General features: G+C 42.5%; 1 protein-coding gene and 1 long non-coding RNA gene across 16 annotated transcripts in view; one reads left to right on the forward strand and one right to left on the reverse strand.

Moving 5' to 3' along the window:
• Positions 1 to 20,552, forward strand: part of r3hdm2 (R3H domain containing 2) — a 69,645-nt gene that overhangs the window by 14,112 nt on the left and 34,981 nt on the right. For all 15 annotated transcript variants that reach the window (XM_030051259.1, XM_030051267.1, XM_030051263.1 and 12 more), the window contains 3 exons: positions 18,149 to 18,310; positions 19,151 to 19,314; positions 19,477 to 19,701. In XM_030051259.1, the coding sequence (XP_029907119.1) occupies positions 19,543 to 19,701 (159 nt within the window). In that variant the 5' untranslated portion in view covers positions 18,149 to 18,310; positions 19,151 to 19,314; positions 19,477 to 19,542. The remainder of the gene's footprint in view (positions 1 to 18,148; positions 18,311 to 19,150; positions 19,315 to 19,476; positions 19,702 to 20,552) is intronic.
• LOC115359042 (uncharacterized) lies at positions 1,370 to 20,284 on the reverse strand. Its single transcript, XR_003928228.1, has 3 exons — positions 20,270 to 20,284; positions 16,833 to 16,837; positions 1,370 to 1,432 (listed from the first exon to the last, which is right to left on the reverse strand). It is a non-coding gene; the product is annotated as an uncharacterized LOC115359042 (long non-coding RNA).

Below are 20,552 nucleotides of genomic sequence, written 5' to 3' on the forward strand. Positions count from 1 at the left end.
GGGTTATAATCAGTCCTCTATTTTTCTATTTTAGCAGTGTGTTGTCACCGTCAGAACATTGTAATAGTCTGGTGCCCTGGTAATAGGTGTCACCGAGATCATGTTTATATCTGTCTGCAGCTATGTAACTAAGCTGATTTAGTGTTACCATTGTTGCCCCACTGTTCACGCTGCCCCTGTTGATTTGTCTAGTAGATCTCATCTAGTGTGTGATAAAGAGATGTTCTTCGTGGTGTGTTTTTTGGTTTGCAGACCCTGACCTGCGGGTCTGTGGCCTAGGGGATTTGAGGGGGCTATATTTAGCTGGCTGTGTGCCTGGGTAAGGGGAGAAGGAGAGAGGGAGGTAAGGTGACGAAGAGTGGAAGGGGGATGCTGGCTGGTAGACTGAGATGAGACCAGGTCTCTCTCTGTCTGTCTGTCTGTCTGTCAGCTGGCTGGATGTCTGAATGGCTGGCTGGCTGGCTGGCTGGCTGGCTCGTTGCCTGCCTGCTCAGGGATACATGCTAATATTTTTAAGCACCAGCTCCACGGGCTACAGTACCCCTAAATTTGGTGGTGAGCAAAGTACTTTTTTGGTGTCCCAAATGTAAACTTATGTATAAATGGTACAGAAAAAGTACTGAACATAGTTTTGTTACGCACAGAAAACAGTATGTGATATTGAAGATCTTAATCATTTTCTCCTACTGTCTACTCCGTGGGTGTATTTTCAGGTGATGTAACTGCAAGGTTTGCAGCTATGCACCATAAGTATTGTCCACTTCTGCCATGAACTAATGTGGTATTTCCTGAAGGTATTGTTTCCAGTGAAAAACAAACTAGTTCTTGGCTAGTTGAAAATACTTGTGGCACACACCTCATTATATTATGTCCTTAGATGTGTCATATTCTAGCCACTTAATCTTTGTTTTTTCATAGTCAGCCTGTTGTGTTTATGGTTCTTCTGTAATGTATCGCGTTAGCAGTTTGAGTAACATTAAGCTTAGTAAACACATACTTATGAGTCCTACAGTACTGTTATTGCTTTGTATGTAGAATATTGAACTAAAAAAGGTGTGTAGAATGATATGTTAATGTTAGTGTAGGAATCTGGATGTTTGTAGAACTGTAACGTTGCGTTGGCAAAGGCTCGCTGCCACAGGGTAACTTGTTGTGTCTACAGACCACTGGGCCATGGTTAATGCCGAACCCTGCTTCTAGCTGTTTTGGAGTAGACAAGCCATATTGTAAAGCTGCATTCGGATAAAATCGGGTAATGCAGGAAAATGGCCACTCCTGCTATGTACAGTGCAATTAGGCTATGGGAGTGTGCACCACAGCAAAAAAAAAAAAAAAAATTCAACCAGAATGCAACCCAATGATGCGCTGTGGGAGGACATTTCTCTTTGATTGATAATGTTCAAAGTAAAGTTAGACTTTGTCAGCTTCCAGACTTACAGAGAGAGAGAGAGAGAGAGAGAGAGAGAGAGAGAGAGAGAGAGAGAGAGAGAGAGAGAGAGAGAGAGAGAGAGAGAGAGAGAGAGAGAGAGAGAGAGAGAGAGAGAGAGAGAGAGAGAGAGAGAGAGAGAGAGAGAGAGAGAGAGAGAGAGAGAGAGAGAGAGAGAGAGAGAGAGAGAGAGAGAAGCTGTGATTGAGTCGGCTAGAGAGTGAATGAAGAGAGGGAGCGGCAGTAGCGAGAGCAAAGCAGGGAATCATAGAAATATTCTTTTTTCTGATTCTTTGACAGCAGTTACATTCTAGAGCACAAGTAAACATGCCCACTCCTCTGCCCAAATAAACACGCCCACTCCTCTGCACAACCCTGCGGGAAGGTGCCGCATTGGATTTGGTGTGCATACAGCCTAAGAGACCCCGCTGCTGGACCAACAGAAACGGCCTAGCTTGTTGACTGACTGGATGCCTAACCTCTTGGCTGGTCAGCTGGCTGGCGGCACTCATGGCTTTTACGAATCCTTTACACAGCCACTACCACTGTTTTGGCATGGGAGCCCAGCCAGCCAGCAAGCCAGCCAGCTGCTGCTAAAAGTGTGGCTGTGGCAAATGGAGGTATGTGTGTGTGCAGGCTATTGAGGACATTGGCTACCATCTGGACACACCTGCTGTAAGTCTACCTGTGGGGCCAGTGTTTTGATTGTCTTGTTAATTATTTAATAAGATACATTTTTTATTTTTTTTATTTTATAATTTTTATTTATTTATTTTGAACATGTAAAAGGATTTTCAAGTAGGCCTAAGCTAAGACTAGCTTTTTCATTATACAAAGGCACGTTTGTCAGTCCGTCCACAGGTGATCATTAAAATAGAAGTTTTCTTTTCTATAATTTGCAGCTTTACAGAAGTGTTTTCACAACATTTTAAGGAGCACGTATGATTATTTCCATACAATTTCCTTTTAGTCAACTTTGTTCAGTGCAACATGCTGTGTGGGACTAGCATCTCCTATGTAATTGGCTTGAAGTGCTTACACACCATTAGACAGTGTGTTCATGAGAGAAGGGTGAGTGTCTGTGTTTATGACAGAAGGCAACTGAACATTTGTATGAGATAGGGCATGTGAGTGTTAAAGAATAAGTGGAGTAGGGGGTGAATGAGATTTGTTTATGGAATATGGGAGAATGAATGTAGACTAATAGTGGTGGTAAAATGGGCAGAAAAGAAAGACATTAGTCTTATTTTTTATGTTCAGCAACATACATAGGCTACATATCTGATGTTTACCTCTGTCCCCAAATTGCAGCCCCCAGCCTCTATAGTAAAAGACCAGTTATATCCAGACATTTGCAGCCTTCCATTCTGAGCCCTGGGTTGAGGAGGTCATGATGCTAAATTAAACTGTTGTAGAGTTCATTTGTATGGACCAAGTACTGATAATCACAGTTTGAAAAAGTGGGTTTAGGGAACTGGTTTGCAACTCGACAGCACATAGCCTATTAGCTGATATTACATCGGTGTGAGCAGGTATGAGAATTCTTTCATGTGCACAGAACTATGCTCTGTACAGAGAGGAGGGATATAAGTGGTTCTTCATGAAAACATTTTTTAGATTTGCACATTCATGTCAGATATTACCTTTCTTCTACATACTGTTGACAGAATATATGCAGGTGATGTGTTATTTATCATACATCTCAAGTTTTTTGCCTTTTGCTCTATTATTAGATTGAACATAAATTTGCTTTTTACATTGTTAACTACTAAATAGGAATTCAGGATTAGGTTTGAGATGCTATGCATATGAAACACATCAGTTGATTTTTTTTTTCTTTTTTTAAAAGAAATGGATTTTCATTTTCTTTAACTCTTTCTTGAATTCTTGAACCTAAGATATTAAAAACCTTAACTTACAGTAAGTTTGTGGATACTATGTAATTAATCGTGGCATGTGGGTCATAAGAGAACATAGCCTCAATTGTGAACACTATTTTGGTTCATTCCCTGGCATAGTATTGTAACCTAGAGAGTGAGGTATCATGCCAACCATAGCAGGTTATGGACACCCAACAGCTAACATTCCCTTGTTTAACAGGGACTCATTTCCGCCTTCAAGTTTTAAGTGGAATTCAACTTGTAGTTGAGCAGGACAAAAACTAAACAGACATACATTATAAACAGGAAACATAAAATATCTTTTTGCTGACTTTTGAGATAGAAGTATATACAAAAACCACTCAGCAGCAACAACAGGTAAACATAGGGGTCAGACTTTGGCCTATTCCACCAACGGGGTGTATAAGCGAACTTCCCTACTTCTGTAAGGGAAGATGCTAGACCAGCTTTTTAACTTCTTTCTAACCTTGAACGCTGTTAAATTATTTGGTAGCACATCTCAACTGCAAGCCTGCAGTTCAATTCATATAAGAGACGTAATTTAGTAAAGAATATAGGGAGTATGTAAATATCTAGGCCAAGAAGGTATAAAAGTAAAAGACAGGACAGCATTGGGGTGAGCGGGGGACCTTGATCTACCTGTTTCCGGTGAACAATACGTACAAAGTACAGAGGACAAGGAGGCGGTATTCCCAAAGCCTTGTGCCAACTGGCTCCATGTGTTAACCAAACCTTGTAGTGTCTTGCAAGCTCAATAGATGACCACATTGGTTGACAAAGTCAGATATGGTGAACTATCCTCAATGTTGACCTGCGAAAGTTGTCATCCAGGCTGTGAGATGTTATCCAGAAAGGCTGCAACATCCTTGGGTTGTTTGAAGAATCTTGCCTGTCTGTTATGTTTGACCTTGAGGATGGCCAGGTACAGCACGGCAAAGACAATTCCCCTCTCCTTAGGCTGCTGTTTAACCGGGTAGAATTCTTGTTTCTTCTTCATGACAAGCTGCACAGAAATCCTCAAATATCATGATTACTGAACCGTTGTACAACAGAGCTTGTGCTGTCCTTGTGGCTTGCATGATCTCAACTTATTTCTGGAAGTTGTGGAACTTTATAATAACAGCGCGGGGCTGCTGACCAGGATGGAGATGGTGGGTAAGAGTGTGATGGCAGCGTTCTAACTCAACAGCCCCTCCTTTGAAGCTAACTTGCAGAAGATTTGGCAGCAAGGTTTTAAGAGAAGATAATGCGTTAATACAATTGTTGCTTCCAGGTAGTCTGATGATGTGTATAGTGCACCGCCATTCCCTGTTCTCCAGGTCATCACTTTTATCTAAGGCTACCTTCAGCTTGATCTCGATGTCACCAAGTTTATTAATTTGGTTTGCTATGGCGTTGTCTGAGTCTGAGATATGGTTCTCTGCTCCGTGTATCAAGTGTGGCAATTTTGGATGAGCAGGCCTCTAGTTTTTTAAGAACCAGGTCAGTCGTTTTGTCGAAGGAGGCTTCCATGCCTTTAAGCACTTCAGTAGTTATTCTTTCCAAAATGCTGTCAGCCTCCACATGACTCATAAGTGGTGACGTGTTGTCTGCCATGTTAGCTTGACTGTTTTGAGGTGACTTAACTTCTCCTGACTTAGTGGCTTTTGCTGTGAGGTGAGCTTTCTTTGAGTGCCAGGCATTCTCTGACTTACAGTCTAAGATACTCGTCCCCCTTCGCTGTTTTTTTAAATCTGTGACCAAACCAAAAACTGTAGCAAGATGCAGGATCCCAGGTGTTGAGCTACTATATTGAGCTACTATGTTGAGCTACAGTATTTGCATCATGTGATGTAAATGTCACGTAAAATTGATTTTTCACTGTTTGTGAATTGCTGGAATTTGACTTGGCCTGGGATTACAATGGGCATCCAGTATTTAAATGCTGAGCAGATTTCTTTCTATTCTGTATTCCCTGCTCACTAACTTTGCCAGGGTTTGTCATACATTGAGCTATTCAGGCCCATGTATTCAAGTTGATTAAATGAGCTGTCAAGAGGGGTCATAAAGAAGATGGAGAATGGATGCTGATTTTCTTGTAGTTGTTGATTTAGGGTTTGCACTCTGTAGGCTCTGTAGCCCTCATTCATCTAGATATTTTGGGATTCAGTCTTTAAAATGAGCATGTGGTCATTTTACTGCAAAAGTTGTGTACTTCATCAGTTTCATCTTTGTTGTCACCCTAAGATCAACCTCATATCTGAAAACGTGCATGGAAAGGATTAGTTGATTCCACGTGGTAGTCATACCCTAGGTGTTTTTTCATTTGTCACTTCATGATGTAATTTGCTCATTTGATGTTGTGAGAAAGTTTCATGAATCAGATATGGCAAAAGACATAGAATCATTTCCACAGTAGACTCTGTGCTCTTTTTCATCATGGTTTAATGAATGAAGGCTAGTGTCTAAACCTAGCTTAGGTGCACTGTATATCCATGGAAAATATGGCTTGCTTCATTGTACCAAAAGGCAGCACTTGTATTTAGTAACCACTTTGACTTAATTTTAATTTACATATTTTAATTTGCATTTTAGGCATGTATCTAGTGCTTTTGCCCAGAGCAGCTCTGCATGATTGTAACCACCTGAATAAATTAAAAATCATGAACCATTGTAATTATTAGTAGACTAATAAGAAAGAAAAGTGCTTCACTAGCGAAAAATAGTAAGGGGGGTAGAAAGGAAAAGGAATGGAGATTGGGAGGGGGAGAGACAGGCAGTGACAGCTGGAGGCAGCTAGAGACAGAGAGGGAGCTGGAGGGACTGGACTGAGAGAGATCTGAGCAAGCTGTACGGTAGCCTAGTTACTGTATTTGCTGTGCCCCATCTTGGGCCAAGTCAGTAGCCTTGTCAATGTGTGGTGTGGAGGCAGCTGGCCAGTTGGTCTGTTGCACAATGGAACTCAAGCTGGGGTAAAGAAGGCCAGACTCAAAGAGAGGCATAAACTGTCAACTAGAGACTTCCAGCTAAATAGAGACGTAGTTAGAAATTTTGAGAAAGTGACATGGTAAGAGAGTCGTACACCTTCTGTAGAGACAGCTAGAGGCAGTGACAGTAAGGGCTAGTCATCGGTGGTCTCTCCCTGGGGGCGGGGGGTCCTGTTTGCCAGGCTGGGTGAGGCATTCCAGGAAAGCCCTGGTAATGGAGCTCTGCTTTGCTGGGCTTGGGCTTTCCTCATTTAATACATCAACCATGGAAAATGACCATGTGCAAAGGCACGTCCCAGTGTGACACTGGCAGGCACACATTCCCATTGCATCACATGTGCAAGCGTTAGACGTCAGGTCAAAAATACAGAACTCTGGCAACAGATTTGCTATTGCCTATGCATGCATCATAGGTGACACAACCCTGCCAAGGTTTCTGTACTCGGGGGCTTTTTACCTTTGGATATGAACTAATGGTCCCCTGATGGATCAGTGACACTTGACAGAAGAATTGATCTCATGACAATATGGAAATCTAATGATTGAATAGGCAGACATTTTGGAATGAATAGCAGGTGAACACAGTTGTTACTAATGATATTAATTAAGATTCTGCTCCATTTAATTGTAGCAGGCTGTAGTGAGGCTGCATGGACAACACCAGGGCCCTGGCTCTGCTAGACCTAAATTGATCAAACCTTAATGAATGTCATTAGTAACGCATGTCTTTGCCTTGCAATTCATGTCAAAATGGCTGCTGGGAAAATGTCTGTTGTTACATAAATTGAGCTAAGAACAGCTTTATAGGAATTTATCGTTACAAACAGCAACACCTCAATATATTTTTTTAAATTAATCTTATGATAATTTTTTCAGTCAGTCGTTTACAGTGATTTAACTGTTCCAGTGGCCTAGAACAGTTGCTCTAACCACTTCACGTGCAGTGGTCTCTTGACTCTTGACTGCTGTGTTTCCCCCATATATATTTATACTCTACTGTGGGAAGTCGATCATGCCTTGCCATTCTAGAACTATTTTCAATTGTTTTTATTTTTTTTGTTTGTTTGGTTTTCAGTTTTATGAAATAAAATATAGGGAGTTTCTACTGAGACAGGCTTTCATGATCAGTGACAAATGCATGTGTTGCCTTAGACAGAGTAGAGGGGGAGACAGATAACCTGCCACATATAGTTTTCCTATAATATTTCTATTGTTGTTAAGTAGCACTTGAATTTGGCCAGGCTTGTTGTTCGATCGAATTCTGCCACTTTTACAAAGTCCACAGATAAGTGAGCACTCGTAAGTGAGCAAATACTGTTTTATTTTTCCTTTATAAACTTTGTTTTGCCTCATCAGTCCCCAAGTGGGAAAGAGGTAAATGTGTTAGACACATAAAACTTAAACTTGTGTCCAGTGGTCTGCCTCCCCATATGAGGTAATTTTAGATAACTAAATGAGGTAGTGGAGCTGTGTCAGTATTTGGGAATGATGCCTAACAATACATGCTGGGTTCACCTTGCCCATATGTCAGTGAGGGAAGGGCAGTTCTTTTGTATCCGCTTAGGCCTACTTCCCTATTCAGGAGGCCTGTTCCTCTGTCTGTGAGCTCAATCTGTTTAGTTCAGGGTTCAGCTCCACCAGACCTGATAGTTAGTCACAGCTCCCATCAGGATGGAGTGGAACAGAACTGTCTGCACGCAGACAGTGTGTGAGGGGAGTCATCGCCAATCTGCACACTTAAATAACTGTTTGAATGACTAATACATATTCTGATCATTTTGCAAGCCCCATTATGTCTGTGTGTGTGTGCATCTGCATGTCTTGTTAGGTCGCATGTGTAGGTGTTTATACACGTACATGTCTGTGAGAATGAGGTGTGTTGAAGCTTAACTGTGTTGCTATAAGTAACCCATCCTGCTGTGAGTGTGCCTTTGTGAATGTGTCAGAGTCTTAGTGTTTATTTGAGTTTTATGTGAATACTCAGTGTGTTTGTACACTGGTAAATACACCAAGCTCTGCAACTGGGGAACGGGGTGGTGGGTCGGGGAGGGGGGTGAGAGAAAGGGAGAGAAAAATATGGGGGTGTTGAGGGATATGGCTGCTTTTCTCTTGGTGACAGAGCTTGTTGCCATGGAGCTGGTCCTCTCATTGGTGGAGGCCTGGCCCAATCGCTTAACAGCATAGACTGTTTCATCATTGAGAATTTTTTCCCCTCTTCCTGTCTCAGAAGCCATTCCTTGCACTTCTGTCTTTCTCTCTATTTTTTTTTCTCTTCTGTCTCTGTTGCACTAAAAGAAGGACAGAAATTACATAAGGTTTGTAATGAGAGCAGGAGCTGCTACCCAGTTTTGATTTGACACAGTTATTTTAATTTATTTATTTTACATCAGCAGACTAAGTTAAGCAGGCACCATGTTATCACATCTTCCAACCTTACTTGAGAACACATGATAACTTCTAACCCCACACCCAGTCATTGAGGTCTTTATCTGCCGGCTAAAATATTACATTATCTTGAATCATGCTACTGTCTTCTCAGGAGGATTTGAGGCTCACAGATGCCCTGTGGCAGTGACAGCCTCATGTAGCCCACCTGTGGGGCTTGCAGTTCTTGTTCAGGAGCAGCTAATGGTGCAATATGCTTTTAAAGTTAAAAGCTAGTCTGTAACACCTGAATAGTTGGGAAATGTAGTTGATTCTCTCCTCAGCTTATCAGTCAATCCATTTAGCACAAAGCTTTGCAGCTGTTTCAATCCTGAACCTAAAGTTTTGTTTGCCTTTCTTCAAACAACATGTGAAATACTTGCTCCTGGGCCATTAAACAACTTACCTCATCTCTGTTGCACCTGCACTCTTGTATGTGAATATTTCTCCATCTCTGGCACTCAATCTTCCAAGCTTGATGTAAGCATGTTCTGCTATTAGAGCTACTATGCTGTTCTGTTATCCTTTATCTTCCAAGGTAAAACTTAGTCATTGGCTCTGGTGCTATTAATTTATTACCTTAGGGCTCCATCTCGATAGACAGACTGAGAGGAAATCCTAGGTCCTCCTAGGTCCAATGGCTCTGTATTCTCCTGTTATTAGACATGGCAGTAGCCATTGATGGGAACAAAATAGAACTGAAGAGCATTAAGTAGCTGGGTTTTCATGGTCTCTGTTGAAGCTCACATTAAAAGTTGCCATTCATGTGGATTTTACACAGTAGCCCTGAGGGTTTAAGATTCACAATGATCAGACAATAGTCTTTATGGTTCTGAAAGAGGAAATCACAGTCCATTTTGATATGTTGTGCAAGGAAAAATCAAAATAGGAAAGAAGTGTAAAAGCTGCATGTAAAGAAAAAAAAAAAACTTATTTTTCATGTAGTTTTCATGTCTTGTTTTTTCTGTTTTTCAGTTCTGTTGTTTTTGTCCTCATGTATCTCGTTTTCTTTCAGTCTTGTCTGTGTTCCTGTTTATCTCTTTCTCTCCCTCACCCACATTCCAGCACTCCCGCCTTCATCATTAATGCATGCAAGATCAGGATCCCCTCTTTCTCTGCTGGCTCTCATTTATTATGAAGAAGGGATGCTGTTGTTCACTTGGTCAACACCTCTTTCTCTTTATCTCCATATTTCCCCTCTGTTCCAATATTTCAGTCTTGGTTACCTTCTGTGCCCCCCTAACATAGCTCAGAGCATAGCATAGGGTGTAAGCAGTGAGAGAAGCAGTGAGGTAGACTTGGAGAAAGAGCAACAGAAAGGTAGGTAGCTAGCTAGGGAGGGAGGGAAGGAGGGAGAGAATGAGTCATAGCTCGTCCCACAGGACTGCGTGGGCTGGCTGAGTGGAGGAGGATGGCGTCAGCAGCAGGCCTGACAATTTAAGAGGACACATTAAACGAGGAAGAAAAAGGAGAGAGAAAGCTAACTGTTAGCAGTGGGTGGATGGAGAGAGAGATATTGATGGGAGGGGTTGAGGCGGTGGGGGCGGAAGCAGGCAGGGGTATCCTCGTTGCACTGCGAGAGAAGCGATGGGGTGGAAGAGATGAGGACAGAGAGACGTAGTTTGAGAGAAACCCCTTCTTCCGCCGCAGTTCACCATTGATGTCTTTTCCTCATCCGTGTCTTTGCTCCTATGCTCTGCTTTTTTGAGACATCTTACTTCAGGGGTTTTTCAGACTTTTTCATCTTCTGGACCCCCAAGTTGACTTTCAAAAAGCTGCGGACCCCCATTTGAAGCAATTTTGCCCTATAGGGACCCTTATATCAAGAGATATTTGGGTTTGTGTCAGGTATTAAATGCTTCTGAAAGGCATCTGAATGCAGCCAAGACACTAGAAATTTCATGTTGATGCAGCAACACCTAGCTGATATTTACATATATAATTTTAATAATTAAATTGTTACACACAAAAAAAATGTTGTTAATATTCTGTTTTTTTTTCTTCTAATTTTCTGTTTTTTTTTTGTTTTTTTTTTTAACCAGTGTTCTGGTTATTTTTTGCTGATATGCTGATCATGTTTTCCCCCTTGTTTTTGAAAGAAATCAAGTCTCAAGGGTTAAATTGTTTAGATGTCACACTTGAACAGTGACAGATGGTGGTGAGATTAAACCAGATAGAAGAAAATGCTAAAATGACAACCCATACAGATGTTTTGTAGTGAATTAAATTTCATTGAAATTAAACTATCTCTCATCATGCTGAGTACCCCTGGAACCCCCCCCAATGACCCTAGATTGTGTTAAACCTTAGAGCTGTCTGTTAAATGCTTTCACACAGGATATGGCAGAAAGTGTGTTTACTGTGTATGTGAATGATGGAGAGCAAGGAAGCGTATTTGTGCACCAGTGATGTGTATTTTTGTGTGTGTTAATCATGTACCACACAGTCGCTGTATTTGTGTAGATGTGGCTTTTTACAGTAGCTTACCCTTCCTAGACCGTTCCCCCACCCACTCTACAACCGTTCTGCTCTCCCAGCCCACCTCCCCTCCCTGTGTGAAACTGTACAGTACAGCCGACGCAAAGGGGAATCCTCTGACAGACAAACACACACTGGTTTGCACACAGCACAAGCACTGCTGACATATAATATGCACACATACACACACACACACTAAGCTTGAGACTCTATCAGACACACTCCAGCCTCCACTGTGCAGATATAACCTTGCTGCCTTTTGTGAAATGGGTCCTCTCTGACGTCAAAGTGACTAGGTGCACCACTGAATACAGAGGAGCTGAATTGGGTCGAGCTGCCTCTGTACTTCTCTCCCACTGCTGCGTCTGTGGGTTTGTTCATGCCTCGCTCACTCTTATCTGCACTGTGTTCCGTTCCCATTCACCTCTATCTTTCATTCAGCTTCTGCGGAGGAAAGGGAGGGACATCTCTGTGCTCTGCAGGTCTCCATTCGATGCAGTTCTCAGTGATCACCCACAGTATTGCAGGATTACACAATATTCACTCTGTTCATTTGTACATTTAATGTCAGAAATGCGCAATGAAAAGGACAGGACAGTACAGATAAGGCCATCGTGCTCGTTTTCATTTATGCAGTGGATACATTCAGGAATTACAATTTGTCTTCAAAGATGTGTTTATTCTTTAATTTTTTAAATCAGCTTTTTTTTACACAAGTAATTATCTTGCAACTTGATTTTTTGTTTTATGTTACAGTATGCACTGTATAATAGTGAGCCTCAGTCTAACTTCCAGGTGAATATACCCATCCATCCATCCCTCAATTTTCAGCTGCTTTTCTGGAACCGGGTCGCAGTGGCAGCAGGCTCAGGAGGTCCTCCCAGATGGTCTTTTCCCTGACCACATTCACCCGCTCCTCCTGGGGGATCCTAAGGCATTCCTAGGCCAGCCGGGAGACATAGTCCCCCCAGCGTGTCCTGGGTCTGCCCCGGGGCCTGTATATATGCGTGTGTGCGAGTCATCATATAACCACATGAGGGTCTTCATGGTTGACAGACATAACACAAAAACTTTCAGGCTGATAGGCCCAGCAGTGTCCACACACACAATATCAATACCTCCGCCTGTGGTGTTCCAGCTGGTGGAGACAAACATATTTCCTAGATATTTTAAGTTAAGACTATAGAATAATTATTTTTGGTGATGAAGGAAAAATATTTAGCCTAGATGGACCATCTTAACCTCAACTTGGGGACACAAATTAGTAACAGCAATTATAGAGCAGAGGTTTTTGTGGTTTTTGAAAGGTGCAGGGATTAATGTTGCCTGGAGTGGGTTTTATGCACGTATAGCCTAAGACATTGAGGATTCTCTCCTGAGCATAGAATAACCTTTTGGAACAAACTAAAGCTGTTGGAACATATTTAAACAAATTAATTTATTCATGGAATAGATAAATAATTTGGCAGGGCATAGGGTGAATAGTTTTTTGTGGTCAAGGAAAAAGGCCCCTCAGGCCAGCCACTTGTAAGTTGAATAGTTTAACAGTTAAAAACTTGATATAGCTTTTCTCCTAGTAGCTTCCATGCAGTAGCATTCCTCTCATTTCTGTGGTTTGCCCTGTTGCTAACTATTGCTAAGACCCTGACCCTGCTTGACCTGAAAGGGCTAAATTTGACAGTGAGACTCATACCTTCACTAGATATCTAGCCCAACTAGCCTACTGTCTGCAGGATGGTTATATACATGCTTATGAGCCTGGGAATACACACTAGTAGACACACATGCATGGATGCACACATGTGGTGTAGGCCTGCTCTCTTAGACAGAGACAGTTCTCTGTCTCTCTCACTTGCTTGTCCACTAGTCTGTCTCTCTCACTCACTCACTCACTCACTCACTCACTCACTCACTCACTCACTCACTCACTCACTCACACACACACACACACACACACACACACACAGAGCGAGAAAGAGAGACAGCTCCTTGGTATTGGTTGTGTGGTAACTTGATACATTGTGCGGAGTGGTGTATGACCTGTATCTGCCTGCCTGTATCTGTATCTGTAGTGCCCTGCACTACATTATGAAAGTTGATGGTGATTTTATGGGTGTTGGGCATGTGCCTGTGTGTATTCTTGTCAGCTTTTGTAGAATTCTTTGCTTTTTTGGCTTGTGGTTTATGATAGTTACACCAACATTAAAGATTGGAAACGTAATTAAAGATGGTGTGTAGTATTGCTGGTCACGATCCATTGCTTTGTTGGCACAGTCTATAAGCTTAACAGTACACTACAGACATTTTGTTCCTGAAAGAAAACTTTGTCGATGTCTTAACATTGACACAAAAATAAAATTTTACAATTGATTGAAATGCCTAAAGGTAAAACTTGACATGCTGAAATATCTAGTTTGGTTAATACTGTTCAGTTAAGCCAACACATTGTTATAATTTTTGCCACTGTGATGCGACTGGCTGTAGTCCTGCTTAAATGTGCTGCCCTGCTGCATGGCTGCAGTCAGATGCGATGAGTCCAGACGGCTGGCAGAGACTCAACCTCATCAGTCCCACCAACACACAGACTTAACTGGGACACAACAGGCAGAGTTCAGTGCTGCTTCTGTTGTTGTTGAGTCGGCAAAGTGCAACCTAATTGTGACACGCTGTCTGGTCTCACACCCAGATCACACTTAATGTGTTGAATAGAGTACTCATTAATGGAAAGTTATGCATTTCAAAAGAGGGTATCCATTACCAGTGCATCATTCTGCTGCAGATGCATTGTGTTGTGACAGGGGTGTTTTTATTTCTGAGGATAATCCATATATAAAGTAAAATCAGTGCTGTTGTGTCCTGTATTTTGCTGCTTCTTGAAATGTTTATTATGATTAAAAATGTCAGTGAATAGGAGTTTAATTAAAGTTTATATTATAATACTACAGTTATGGATAATCTTGACCATCCTTTCAACCACCTACTGGTCAGACAATGGAGCACTTTGGTTGAGCTTTGCGGTCACAAGGACCGATCCAGGACATTGTTCTTGCCCAAAGCAATAACTCTCTACAACTCCTCACCTATGTCTGATTGAGAACTCAGAGCTCTCAGCTTTGTAGTTTCTGTCTAAACTACACTCCACTGTTTTGCTCCTTCAGTAACTTTGTTCATGGTGAATTTGCACTTTTTATACTCCTGCTCTAGCTCTTTGTGCCAATGTATACAGTATTTATTGTGTATTCTATTATATTATTCTTATACGTATTGAGCTATTTTTTATTTGTCATTTGTTGTCTGTTTTTGTATATTTCTCTTTTATTGTTGATTGGTATATTCGCGCTACATAACCAGGTTAACCTGTAGCTGTAACACAAGAATTTCCCAATTTGAGATCAAGTACGTCTATATGGTGGGTTAATTGAACTATGTATTAATGCTTTGATAATTGCATTTAATTAGTTGAATCAGAAACAATACATTTGAGTTAAGAGGATTCTTGAATCAGGGTTTCTATCAAAAATAAATTAAGCTGGTAGCATTGGTCAGCATCTATCCTGATGACATCATTTGCACTAATATGTTGGTGATACACGTACACCAGCCAGTTTACACAAGTGGCACGTATGCACCACAACCCTCTCGCATCTGCTGCTGGAGGTAATTTTATAGGAAACACTGTGGAATATACATCTGCAAACCATTTTTAGCAACACAAATGCACTGGAGATTAGGTGTGGTGTGAGACACCACACAATCATATTGCTGTGCTGTTGTTTAGTAGACAGTTTAAGCTATCTTAGTGCTTGGCATATAGTAATGCTGAACCATGGCTAGCTGTGTAAGAGGGCTGTGACCGCTCCTTTGATGAAGAAGACATGATGGTGACAACAACCGACTTATATGAAGTCACAAAATGAGTGGGCTTCCATCAACTGGTTGTTTGACTTGAGAACATGCAGTAAAACATGTAGGGCCCTATCTTGTGCCACCCGCTACCCGCTGCCACTACCCGCTACCCGCAAATTGCGGATTTAGGAACTTCCGCTATCCCTAAACGGTATCTTGTGCCACCCGCTATCCGTTATGCCGACTCCGTCATTTGCGCCTGGAGGTGTGTCCGTGGGCATGTTTCATGCGCTATCCCTAAAGTTGCTATCTTGCGCACACACTTTAGGGATAGCGGATAGCGGGTGGTCCTGACCACCCGCTATCCGCTATCCCTGTTTGTGCTGTTACGAGAGTGCGCCCAGGCGGCTTCAATGCGCGCCCCGACGGAGCCTCGCCACGCACACGGTCGGACTGATACCGGGACGCCGCCGGAATGGACTGAGTAGGCCTATATTACTCATATAGACTGTTTAGAGGAAAGACTGTTTTAATTGGACACTTACGACAGCACGTTTTATTGTTTTATCATAAGCCAGCAGCTGTGCTATATTTTTATTTTTAATATTTTATTTGCCCAATCTACCTTGTCAATAAATTAGTTTACACATAGTTCCACCTCTGCCTCTTGTGTGTGTGTGGTGTGGCCCGGGGATTTTACTCAATCAGTACAACCTTGTGACACGTCCACTTGGACACATGTGGCTCCACCTCCCGAATTAACTCGCCTATAATATAATATATAATATGTATATAAAGCCAACTTGCTTTAGCCTCAGTAGAAGCCCTGAGAAAATCTACCTCCCTCTCTCCATCGCGGGTTTAGGATTTAGGATTTAGGATAGCGCATCCTGCCCTTAAGGCAATGGCACCTGGCACACTGATTGGTTTAACTGGCGTAACGCCCAAAACACGCCTATGCATAATATAGCGGGTAGCGCAGGTGTTTTGCGGATAGCGGGAGGTGCACAAGATAGCAACTTTTACGGGGGAACGCCTCTTCCTAAATCCTAAATCTGCAAATAACGGGTTTAGGGAGTCTGGCGCAAGATAGGGCCCGTAGTTAGCTGTGTTACTGTTGTGTTTATCTCAGGGTATATCAGCCTTTTATATTTATGTGTGCAGCCATCTTCATGTTAACAGGTGTGTAGAATGTAGTTATGTCTTATTGCCATTGCGCTAAAGGTGCTTTTGATGTTTGTGATAATGTCTAAGACTGTTTTAGGTCAGTAGGAATTGGAATACTGATAATATGTGTATCTTGTTCCCTTTCTCACTCTCACTCTTGCTCTGCCTCCTCCCTGGTTCTCACTCCTTCTGTCTCCATAATTTCACTCTCCGCACACTGCATTCCACATATTTATTTTTAATATCATCTTTCTCCTTGCCCTTCTCACTGGTACTCGCTCAACGCAAACAGCAGTTGAGAATGACGTTGCCGTCTCCTTGACAACCCTTTGCGTGCGTGCGCGCGCGCGCGTGTGTGTGTGTGTGTGTGTGTGTGTGTGTGTGTGTGTGTGTGTGTGTGTGTGTGTGCGCGTGCGTGCGTGTGCGTGTGTGTGTCTGTGTGGAAGGAGGGTATGCCAAGGGAGGGCAAGAGAGGAATGGGTAGAGGAGAAGAGAAAAGGCTAGACTGGTTCATTCATAAGTGCCCCTATTTGTGTGTCTCATTCACTTTTTGTGTCCTACCGGCTTTCTTTGCCATTTTAGCAGTGACAATGCCACTGAGAAACATTTGTTTTGGGCCGTGACCCACACTGCGCACTCTTTTGTTCAACAGAACACTGTTTGCAAGCCAACAGAAGAGGGATATTGTGTGAACAAGACCGAGTCTGTGTCAAGTGTCTGCATCTGCCTTGCTAGTGCGGCTCTGCTCTGTGCTGCTGCATGGTAGCGTCTCCAGAGTGGGTTGGGTTGTGTGGGTGTCCTGGTCATTGATGCAGTGTGGTGATGCTGATGCTGCTGCTGATGACGCTTTTGCTGTTGCATTGCCTGGGTCTTCCCCACACTGGGAATCCCTGCCTGGTCTCTTCGCTCATCTCATCTATCCTGCAGCACAGCACAGCGGTACAGGCAGGGACACGCACAAATGGCATTGATTCACTGCATGCCCATATGCTGATAATACTGATTGCATGAATTTGATCTTCTCTTATACGTTTTTGATCGTAATTACATGCATGCACATAGGACTGGATTCATGTTCGCATGCACTCTTTCCATCTGCTGACTTCTTTTCTCCTCCTACTCTGTCTTTCGTTCTATATAAACAGAAGCTCACAACATGCTGTTGACCCTGTGATGCCAGAGGAAATAGGCTTGTAGGGCAGATGGAATGTTACTCAACTGTGTTTGTGTGTGACTGTGAATGTGTATGTTTGTGTGTGTGTGCGCATGCGTGTGTGTATGTGTATGTGTGTGCGCGCATGCATGGATGTGCTAATGTCGTCTGGGTTACTTTGCCAGAGCCAGTATTCACCCCAAAGCTGTTTGCAGTTCCCTGTCATGTTTTTCCATGCTGGGAAAACTGTTTGAACGATGTCAGTGATGCTGAGAGTAGAAGCAAAAAAAAAAAGAATATCCCTCATGATAAGGATTATTAGAATAATGATTACGGTAATTGATAATTTTGTTGTTGATGATGAGGCGAAACTCAAGTTGTCTTTTATTTCAATTAGCAGATGTGAAAAAAAAATAAATAAAGGACGCTGTTCTGTTTTCATTTTCAGTGTTTTGATCCTCCATTGTGTTAGACATAAGACATCTAATATTAAAACAAAGGCATCTCCCTTTCAAAAGTAGCATTATAGAGAACCACTTTTTAAACAGTGGCAGGGAAATCAGAAATTGTTTTTGCTATGATTGTGAATGTTTTTTGTTAGAATAATCCAAATTGCCTAATTTTTCTTTTGTGTGGTGTTCATCTGTGAGCCCTGTGTGTCTGTGGGTTTTCAGTGTTCATTTGCTCTGTCTCCCTGCCTTCTAGAAGCAGCAGCAGCAGTGATGAGTCACTCTGTGTGAGAAACATGACGTCATCCGTGTCTTCCTCTTTTCCTCTTGGTCTCCAGGGCTCCTATGTGGAAGGAGACCATGTTGCTGCACTGAGCCGGAGGAGGAGAGGAGAGAGAGAGTTCCCAGAGGAACAGTGGTGGCTGGCCTGTTGGTGACCCCCTCCCCCTTCCCTTCTTTCTGGCTGGCTCGCTGCTGCCCCTCTACTTCACCTGATCACTGTAAATATTTATGCCTATTTTTGTTTTTTTGATTGTGTTGATTTGCTAGGCATATTGCTTTCATGACATGCATGTTTTGGAGTGAGTTTGAGAAAATAATTGATCCTTAGAGCAAATGATGTTCAAAATAATTAGCAGGGCTGGAACTAAAAGTGTATGGGTTTCCCTGAAGGGATGGGACAGACTGGAAGACCGTTCAAGCTTTGCCTGATGTGGGCAGTTCAAACTAAATGATGTGTCCTGCACCATTGACACTCCTTGGCCCTGCGTCGACTTGTCTGTTTAGCCTGTTGAATTGGTGGTGGAGGCTGTTGGTGAGAGAGCATTCTGACTGGCTTTTCAACTCAGTGGAATCAAGAGAAGAGAAATGGAAATTGGGTTCTATTATGCTAACTAGCTAGCAAGCTAGCTAACCAGGCAGATCCACTTAACAAACCCTCTTCCACAAACAAAAGACCTTCACACTGACAGCGCCAGGGGCAGCTGCAACTTCTCAGCAGACATATTGTTGACTAAGAGGCGATGCATAGCGATCTGACTTTTGGTCTTGAGATTGGCTTGGTGTGTCTCTAGCCTCAACGTGACTTCTCCTCTGCTTCATTTTCTGTTTCTTCTTGCTAAAATCCTAAAATCCTGTTGTCATTGTCACTCAGATTTCAGTTCTGGTGAGCTTCATAGAAGACAAGCCTGACCAGACTCTCATGACAGAATCAAACATTTAAAAAAAAACTGTCAGGAGGTCAATAATTCTGCTGAAAATTTTGAAGAGCAATCATTTCACCAAGTAAACAAGTCATTATTTGTACAACTGTTACATTTTATTGTTCTGTCTCCTCCCAGCTCTCCCCCGAGGCCTAGCTAAGGCTTGCTATGGACTGCCCTAACCCAGCTGCTGCAGCCCAGCCACATATACCTCTTTAGTGGGTGCCCCTTCTATTCCTGTGTGTGGCTCCCATCCAGACACACTGTACAGCGAGTCAGCACATATCTGAGACCAGCCACAGGTAGGGACTATATTGATGCATATACACACTCATAGATACACTTGTACATGTTCTCTCATTCTTTCCTATCTCTCAGTCCTTGTTCTTTGTGTAGTCTTTTGGCATTTAAATCTATCAGAGCCCACAGTTTCCCCTCTTTTCTTCTCATCTCTTTTCTCCCAGCCTCTACTGGGTCCTCTAGCCCCCTCCCCCTTCCCCAATTCCCACCCTCTCCCCTCCCCTAAGAAGATGTCAGTGAGCCTGTCAGCAGACATCCAGCAGGAGGGAGAGAGTGGGCCACTCATCGAGCCCTGCAGCCGAGGCAAGACCTCCCCTCAACCACAGGGCACCAAGGAGGGGACAGGAGAGGGCCCAGAGCCCGAGGACAGCTCTCCGCAGGATGCACAGGTTGGGAGGGAGGCAATAAGGGTGCTATAAGCAATTTTGAACCAAGATGCAGCACATTATAATGTATTGACTTGTCCAAGAATTTAGCTGTAATCAGTGGTTACTGATGTAGACTTTCAATGTTTGTAGTCTGTCTGTGTAGTAGGAGGTTAATGCCAGATCAGACTGTATCTGAATTGTAGAAATTTGAATTTGGCATGCACATACTGAACTGTTGGATTTAAAACAAAAATGGATTTGTTGAATACATGATTTCAAAAAATTCATATATAGGGCACCATTTGAAATTTAATGCAATGGCTGGAAATTGATTTTGATTTTTATTGAACTGAACTCGCAACGGACATTTAGCTCACACTTTTCACAAAAGGCCAAACCACATAAGCAGCCATGGCTCCATGTCAACACAGATGCCTGCATTGTTTTCAGTGTCAAACTCGTAACACTGTGTGCAGCTAGGTGTGCCTAAACTTGACAGACCTTGGAAGCTTAGGGCAACTGCACAGCATATGCAGGAAACAACTTTGGAACACTCTACCTCATTATCTTATATTTCTTTGTCACTCACCAAAATAAAGTTCCTCACTATTTGTTGTTGTTATTACTTGGTTGCAGTTATTGAATTAAATACTGTAGCTCCAAAGTGCATTGTGTCCTACTTATTCTTTTACTGCAGATTGGCATTTCTGTCTATGATCGCTTGCCAAGCCTGACTTTTGGCTGTCTAGTATGTGTAAAGAGTGTACTGGATACTGTTTAAAACAATGTGGTTAGGTAAGAGAACGTAGTTAGGTATTCCAAAAAAGCAAAAACAATGTCATTGCTTTTGACTTTTGTTAAGCTACTTTATG

The sequence above is a fragment of the Myripristis murdjan genome, chromosome 5, assembly GCF_902150065.1.
Source record: "Myripristis murdjan chromosome 5, fMyrMur1.1, whole genome shotgun sequence".
Taxonomy (NCBI): Eukaryota; Metazoa; Chordata; class Actinopteri; order Holocentriformes; family Holocentridae; genus Myripristis; species Myripristis murdjan.